The sequence below is a fragment of the Cupressus sempervirens genome, chromosome 3, assembly GCF_028749045.1.
Source record: "Cupressus sempervirens isolate cs-2001-9-10 chromosome 3, ASM2874904v1, whole genome shotgun sequence".
NCBI classification, from domain to species: domain Eukaryota; kingdom Viridiplantae; phylum Streptophyta; class Pinopsida; order Cupressales; family Cupressaceae; genus Cupressus; species Cupressus sempervirens.
This window is the reverse complement of record NC_143120.1, coordinates 740846890-740855852: the sequence shown is the minus strand read 5'-3', so window position 1 is coordinate 740855852 and position 8963 is coordinate 740846890. Positions and strand designations below refer to the sequence as shown.

Sequence of the window (8963 nt, the reverse complement as noted above, 5' to 3'; positions counted from 1 at the left end):
TTGTTATTTGTGAAATATGTTTCATAGTATTTGTAGGATGAGCATTTTAGAATGGATATTATAAGTTTGTATTGGGATTACATCACCAGACTGGATCTGTGGTCAAGATGCATGAACCAGAAACCATAGAATTCTTTTCACACAGAAAGATGTTCCTTTAGGAAAATAAACTTCTGTTGAGAATGCAACGAGCAGCTCTAAAGAGAGAATTTTTATTAAATGGTACGAAAATAGTATTCCTATGTGGTCTACCTTTCCTTTGTTTTATTTTTATCGAATCGATCACAAAAAATTAAGCTCAAGAAGCTTAGGCGAACATCTTCTGAATGTAGTCCACGAGCTCCTGGGTGATGCGGAAGGCCTTGCTCAATACGGAATCCGGGAGAGGGGGATTCGCCGCAAACAGAGAATTAGCAATTGTCTGGGTTCCCGGGAGCTGGCTGCTCAAAGCAGAGATGGCGACCGCATTCTCTTTCCCCACATTCTGCTGGAAATGCACGAGCGCCTTGGGGAAGACGAACACGTCTCCCTTCTCCAACGTCTTGCTGAAGAAGGTGTTGTTGGTGTCAATAAACCCTACAAAGGGCTCGCCTTCCGCTAGAAAGAGAACCTCGGTGGCTCTGGGGTGGGTGTGAGGAGGATTAATTCCACCCACTGCGTAGTCGATGCGGACCAGAGATATTCCCAACGTGTTCAGCCCCGGTATCTGCATTACGTTGGCAGGGGTCACGATGGAGCCCACTGCATTGTCGGTGTTCCCCGCCTGCCCAAGCCCCCCGAAGAAGAAGTCCTCTGCTGATACTGCCATTGCCTCCTTGCACACGAACCCGTTCACCAACACTGTGAAAAACAATCATATAATCAGTACCTAGATTTCTAACGAGCACATGCAATCATATAATCAGTACCTAGATCTCTTATTATCTATAATGTTATTCTCTGCTCACCTTTGCTTTCGTTGTCTGCAACGCAGAAATCCTGCAATGGATCGGAATCCGCTGCCACGACGCCTTTGCCGAAACAACATATCAACAGAACAAGCCCCAGCGTGAGGTAAATCATCCTGCTACCCATTATGACAGGAACACAGAGAGACTGATTTGAATAAACAGCTCAGGATGTGGATAATTGAATTGAGTACTATTGCAAGCCCATTTGCATGCTTTATATACTCGAAACGTTAACTGCTCCTCAAGGACTCATTCATTCTTACCTGACGATCAACCCACCTGCTACCGCGGATATACTCTTATCATTCTTTTATTATGGTTGAAATCTTCTACGTTGAGGTTCCTGAAAGCCAATATTATATATGCTATTGCTCCCTCGTAGAATTGGTAAACTAGGGAAATTGAATGATGTATTTCAAACACAGATGACTACTTCGCAAGGGTTCATTCATCTTGACTCCGTCTATTTTACCCCGTTCTTCCAATATGATGACGTACTTCCACAGGGATTTCCAACGTAAGCCCTACTGCATACGGTTACCTCCACATTAATTTAATAAGACCTAATAACTAAATTGAAAATCACAAACAACTACTGCATCGATTTAAAGATATCTAATGGATGATATTAGTTATTTACATAATAATTAATTATGTATTAATGTTTAATATCAGATCGGAAACAACCACTCCATTTGCAAATATATTATTTATATAATAATTAATTAGATATTCATTTTTACATTTTAATTAAAATAAATATGATTTTTATATTAGTTCTTAAAAATAAAGAAATTAAATTTCATTCCATCACTTTTAGCATTAGCTTTCTTTGATTTAACTACAATCCTATTTTAAACAACTTAATTATAAATTGTGTTTTATAATTATATGGATTTTAAATAATTAGGGATGGAAATGATTTTCTTTTAGTTGTCTGTAACATATTTAAAATTACATGTTACATATCTAATTATTTGTGAGTTTTCTATAAGTATGTTTTTAAAATCTACATGTAAAATACTTTCGAAGCACTTCAACAAAATTCTCATAACTATTAAAACATTGAATACTAGTCTTAAACTTTATTTCTAAAATTTGCAATTTGCAATTGATTACATTAGTATACTTAAATTTGCATATTGTCTTTATTCTTGGCATTGGTCGAATCTTGTATTACTTATATTAAATTGAATGGAAAATTGTGTTTGGCTAGTCTTTGCAATTGAATGACTAAGACTTGATCTTCTGACCTTGCGATATACTAGCTATTTGACGACTTGACATTCTATGGTATTGGAGATGAGCTTAAACACTAGGACCTCGGTCTACGTTTTATAAGTTGCATACTTATGTTCGGTACAAGAATTGAATACTCGCCATGAAGACCAAAAATAATAATCAGGAAGGAACTAGTAAGAATGATGAGCTCAGTCTGAATCAAAGCCAAGACCATATTTTAGCACTTCTAACCTACTGTGGAAACCTCCTCTGGGAGAAGGTTGAACCATTGGATCACCTTGAACAAGATCTAAGGGGTGCGTAGAATGGAGATCAAGTATTAGAAGCTGTCAGAAAACTTGAAGAGGATAGGAGAATTGAGGAACGGTTTAAAGGAAAATTTTGATGAGGAGAATAATTTTGGACCCCTGAATAATGAGAAGATAGCAGAGGAGTTGAGCAAGGACCTTAAAAAGGTCATATTACCCACTTTCGATGGTAAGGATGATGCTGAGAAATTAATCATCTCCATGGAAAAGTACTTTCATGTTCATCACCTTTCAGCACAGTCTAGGGCTTTATGGGTTGCATTTCAGTCGATTGGTGAATCAACCACATGGTGGAACAATTAACGGCTGAGAGGAAGTTGTGACTAGGACAAATGTCTTGGGAATAAATTTTTATCTCTTTCCATGAAGCGATCATTGCCTCTGTTATTTTATGACACTGACGTAGCTGAGTTTCAAAACTTGATGTACAAGGGGTCATGGTAGTGACCAAATACCAAGAGCAATTTTTTCGTTTGGTGAAATATGTTCCTTAGTATCTGTAGGATGAGCATTTGAGAACAAATATAAGGTTGTATTGGGATTACATCTCGAGATTGGATCTGTAATCAAAATGCATGAACCAAAAACCATGGAATTCGCACATCGAAAGATACTGCTTTAGGAGGAGAAACTAAAAATGGTAAATGCAATCACAACTTCAGAGAGAAACCACAGTCCTCAAGGATTCAAGAGGAAGTTTCACAATAATGCACCGAGGAATATCAATAACACTTAGAATCAAAATATGAATAGAGTTAAGTTGATAACAGTGGAAATGTGAATAACTGGAACAATAGGTCTGACGGTAGGAAGGGAGCGGGGAATGGTTTCTTTACTTTTGGAGGTAAACAATGCGAAAGTTATTGTCCCCATCATACTAGAGATGCAAAACTTTCTCAAACAATTTTTCAAGCTGCACCCATATAAACTACCAAAACATGATCTATGATGCGTCCTAATGGATCTCTCATTGATTAGTTATTCTCAAATCTTAGGACATGGGAGATGACGATGGTTTTATTAGATCTTTATATCTTTTATCTATATAGACTCTAGTGTATCTTATTGTTGTGCTTTCAGTTATGTGTGATGTGAGAACTATGTTTGTTACATTTTCATCAGGCAACAAGTTGATGTCTCTTCCTGGAGGGGAGGGATGTCACAACCCACCATCCCTACTCCTTCATTTTTGTTGGTGAGCTTGTTGGACCTTTGACCTAGTAAAATATGTTGAATTCAGCCCCTATGTTTATCTTTTCTAAGTATGCCAATTGTTATCTTAGACATGTGACTGGAACTAATTTACTTCCTATGTCATGTGATTGTTACTATACCTTGATGTTATTTCATATATTGGATAGTTTGCAAACTATACTTGATTTGAAACTCTCTGAAAAATTACCAAATAAAAGGTAATATGTTATTAATAAAGTTTTATGGAATAACAAAATAAACTCCAAATCATGTTTAAAAATTAAAACAAACAAAAATTATATGACTAAAGTGATAAAGAAAGGATGTATTTTGAATAGAGTTATAAGCAGGTAAATACATAAGTTAAAATTTAAGACTAAGTATTTAGAAAAATCTAATTTTAAAAATATATAAGTTCTAGTGTTAATTTTTTAAATTATGTTTTTTAAGAAAAAATATTTATCATATTAAGATCATTTACATATCGGGTGCTCCTTAAGAGGAAAAGATTACAATTTATTCAAGCTCCTCTCAAGTGACCACACTAGAAACAACAATTGGAGGACCAAGAGTCACAACTTAGAATCCACTTTTTACAAATGAGACGAATACAACCAATAGAAGACCAAGAGTCGCAACTTAGAATTACACAAAGATGTCCATCTTGGATTTGAACCAGGGTGTCGACAATGAGAGCTCCTTGCCTCGACCAACTAAGCTAAACCCCTTGGACTAGAAAATCATTTTTGAAAAAACTATGTTTTTAATGATTATTATTTTAAAAACTTCAAATAATAATATTAAATAAATCATATATGAATATGAAAGCCTCATTATAGGGTTTATATTATTGTCTCTTGGTTTAGTCAAAAAATTATTTTAAGAAAACTACATTATTATCTTTAAATAGAATTGATTTGGAAACTAGGGATTGGTGGGCCACTGAAACCTATATAAAACACCAAATTCCTTACAAAAGAATAGAAAACATAAGCTTAGCAAAGGAAACAAGCTCTCAGTGTCGATCCCTAAGGTTTTGAAAGGAACCAAACACCTTGTGGGGATTTTAAAAGGACCCCCCGATGACTTCTCAACCAATAACAAAAACTAACTAGAAAGTGCCCATAAAAATTGATAGCATGCCTCGCTCTAGTACCACTATAAAGAAACCAGCAACAACAATAACCATTTAAATAAATAAAAATTCATCATTCAATAACAGATCGAAAAGAGACCAAACCAAGAGGGGGACATGCTCTAAAAATGAAAGCATACAGAGACAAAACTAAAATAGCTCTATGGCCTCAAACTAGAGAACATGTTCTCCACCTCCGCCAGGCTTCTTTGCCCAACATTCATCTAACCGCCAAACCACTAGAGCTCTAGAACCAACACACCTCCAGAGAATCAACAGCCAAGAAGTAGTCATAAAAATAGGACATCTCCCAACTGTAAGAGGGAAAAGCTCCACTACACAAGGAAAGCAGCTCAGATGGATAGAATACAAGCCAACAAATGACCTTAGGGAACTGCCAGAGTATTCTCCTAGAGGGATCAAACATCTGCAAGAGCAACCAGAAACCACCAAAGGCCAAGTCCCCAAAACCTAAAGAGGCTCTCCAAAGAAATACAACCAACCCCCTTCAACATCTGGCATGACATGGAAAGAGCCATACTAAAGGACACAAATCTCGTTTTCATTGTCACGGGTTTATTTCATTTTGAAACAAATCTAACTTGCATTTGATAGCATTTTTAATCTACAGTAGCTTCATGCAACAATCTATTTTTCGCAATGATTTTATAATTTCCTAGAATATATATGAATAATATTTTTTACCCTATTCCTAATTGCTCGGTTTTATTGTCACCGGTTTAGTTCATTTCGAACTAAACCTAACTTGAATTTGATAGCAGTTTTAATCTACACTAGCTTCAAGAAAAAATCTATGAAATTTTGCAATAATTTAATAATTTCCACTATCGATAACTATTTACAATCAATGATCTACGAAGGTGAATATTACCACATGCCGAGCAGGAACTGGGCATTTTACCACATGTGAACCTTGAACTAGTCTCGCCATTTGACATTTTTTATGCTGCCATGAAATGTACTCTACAAATGGTCACCTATCAAGAATTAAATAATTAATTTCTAGGTGATTATGGGGCAAAAGTACAAAATTGTGTCACCTTTCAAGCTGAGATATCAAAATGATTGAATTTGAGTATTTCTCTCTAAAAATAAATTTTGTTCAAACATATGATCCAGATAAATTCATCATAGCTAAGCTATATATGGTCTGACACTTTTCCAATTGGAAATGCATATTTTATACTAGTTTGTATCCAATTACTAAAGAAATAAAAGTATTTCAGAAAATTGACGTTTCAATAACTCTTACTATTTTTTATGATATTTTTTTAATAACCTATAGAACACCATTTTACAGAGCTCAAAGTCAAGGATATTCTCATATAGAGTTTTTAACTTATTTTAATTAGATATAGCATATTGCAATTAAAAATTCTACAAGCATGTATTTTAACACTCAAAAATATGTCAATTTTGAGAAAGAAAAAATATTAAATCATATTAAAAATTTGAAAATCATATGATGTTCTAGAGGAGAGAAATTCCTCTTCTAGAATGTATAATTTTTCTTCTAGTTAGAATAGATTTGTTTTGAAAAATGTGGCGGGAGATGGAGGCTATCGATTTTAGGTGAGTTGAAATTTGAATCATTATAAAAGAGAAAATATAGGTCTAAAGAAAATTTTATTTTTTATTGTTCTAGCTATGTATGTTATCTATAACATAGTCTGAGATCAAAGGGAAATGAGTTTATTTCCATATAGTTTTTTGGTGGGAACTAGACCCCTAATTTTCATCATTTTTCAACACCTAAAACATCGATTCTTATTCCAAATAATTATAAAAAATTACAATCCTAAACTTCATCCATTTCTACACATTTCATTAGTTTACTTCATTTTCAAATTCTCAATAATAATACCATGCTTATGTCATTAAAGGTGAACAGTCATACTTTCGTTAGCCCTTTCCTTTACAAAAGGGTGACACGGGTTTGTGCTTTTACCCTATGTTGATGTGTTGATGTGCAGAAAAGTAAAGAAAAGTAAACTATGAGTTGTTGATCCCTCTCCCTTGGTATACCATTAAAATGATGCAAATGTTAAGTATATACTTAACATCAAAAACTTTAGTCCCTCAACTTGCATCTACATCTTAATATTGTATGGAATAATAGAGTTGGTGATCTATGTATTTTTTCATTTTACTCAATGAAAGACGTTCAATTAATTTATCACTGATTGGGTTTGGGTGCAAATTTTGGTCAAAGAAGCCACATATCGTGCCTTGATAAGGAGTAGTTAAGTTAGCATCTTGACTAGAATGGCCAGCGATGACCTTTCAACATGGTTAAGACTGCGCTATATAATTTATCAATAATTGGAAAATACCACACCTCACCTCATATCCAAAATTTTAAGCTTGTGCATTGGAGTAGAATTAGACTTTCTAAAAATCATAGATGTGCACCAATTTAAGAGTCGTTCACTAGAACCAATAAGGCACCCAGATTCAAATTTAGTTATAGATACATACAATTAGGTGGAGTTTTGAATTCGTTTCTTACAATTTGGATTTGTTATAACATTACAAGGTCATCACGATAGTAAATAAAATCATCAATCTTTATTGAAGAAGGATTTTGTGTTCATTCCATATAATTGATAGAGGAAACCTTCTTAAAATTTTAAACATACTAAAGATGGTAATCGTAGTATGGAAACAAACCTCAATGTTTAATTAAAGGACCATGCAATAATTGTTTACATTTCCACACTGTCTTTCCTTGCGAATCATGGTGTTGTGTATTACATACTTCCTCTGAAATGTAAAGGATTGCCAGTTATAATTCATGAAAAATGGCTCATTATATTTGAAGCTGGTTGACGTTGAGAAAAATCATTGTATTATGAAAAAATCAGTTGTTGTTTAGATTTTAAACTAAAAATTGTACAAGAAAAATGAGAAGTGTAGTTGTTGGATATTGGAAATGTGCCTCTTAGTTGAGATCATTGCTAAATTTGGCACCGAGTCTTGTGAAGGCAGGATCAAAATTAAGATTAAAATAGGTTAAGTTATAGGATGTTCTTAATTGTACTAGTTCTTATGGTGTTGTAAATGTTTCAGTAAATATTAGAGGTTATGTTTATGCTTACTAAGAGTACGGCTATGGTCTTATGATCTTGTGATCCCTTGTTTTTGAAGTAGCTGATAGCAACCAAAAAAAAGGGGGCCTGGCCCGAGAGAACAAAAGGCTGAGAATTCAGTTGGAGGTTATCTCTCAGTTATCTAACCTATACCAACTTTGAACATCAAAAACCATAATATGTTCAGAGCCGAATCATCATCATCCACAGTACTTAAATTGCTATGCATAGTAAACTAGATAATAAACTAGCAACATTTGAAAACAACACTGCTATTGGTCCAAGTAATCGACATATTCCTAAAACCCCATGGGGTGCAAAGTTCAAAAACATAATCATAAAAATAGTAAAAAAACACAACAGAGCCTGGGCTAGATTCCCTCTTCCTTCTCTTGGTTCCCATTCTTCTGCTCCTCAAGTGCTTCCCTTGTCGCGTCCTCCTCCTCCACTTTGATTGGTTTGTCCAGGAAGTTTTCTACTTTGGTCAAAAGTCAAAATTTATGGTAGTAAAATGGTCTATATAAAGTCAATCTGGAATGGACAAACTTAGAGTGCCAATATTTTACACAGATAAGACGGTTACAAGTAATAATGATATCTTTATAAGAGATATGACAAAAGATTTCCTTACTTGGACCTTGTTGGCTATCAAAATTTTGTGATATTGCTTTGTTAATGCATGTTTCCTAATCATGAGGTAGATTTCTTATTTTTAAATGTCCAACACTCTGTATTTACTTATCAAAATTTCTTCTTCTTCCATGAGGAATGCTATTGTATACGATCTCATTATCAAAGCATGCTTATTAGTAATCTAAGAGAACTTCATTAGGAACTTAAATATCTTTTGCTCTGACTTGTGTACGACATGTGAATATGTCTAAATATTGTATTTTAAAGTTCTATTAGTTTTGAAAGATAATTATTGCACATTCTTCATGATGCCTCATAGTACCATATTATGTCAGGAGGGTGTTGCTTCTAGCATTCATGAATAAATAAATATTATTAAATTTTCTCTTGC

The 8963-nt window shown here is 34.2% G+C and overlaps 1 protein-coding gene across 1 annotated transcript; it reads right to left on the bottom strand.

Annotated features, from left to right (window-relative positions):
* Window positions 1–307: 307 nt before the first annotated feature.
* On the bottom strand, window positions 308–1074 carry LOC149568949 (putative germin-like protein 2-3). The gene is made up of 2 exons (XM_089817659.1): window positions 948–1074; window positions 308–840 (listed from the first exon to the last, which is right to left on the bottom strand). The coding sequence occupies exons 1-2, from the start codon at window positions 1072–1074 to the stop codon at window positions 308–310; spliced, it is 660 nt and encodes a 219-aa protein (XP_089673785.1).
* Between the last annotated feature and the right edge of the window lie 7889 nt (window positions 1075–8963).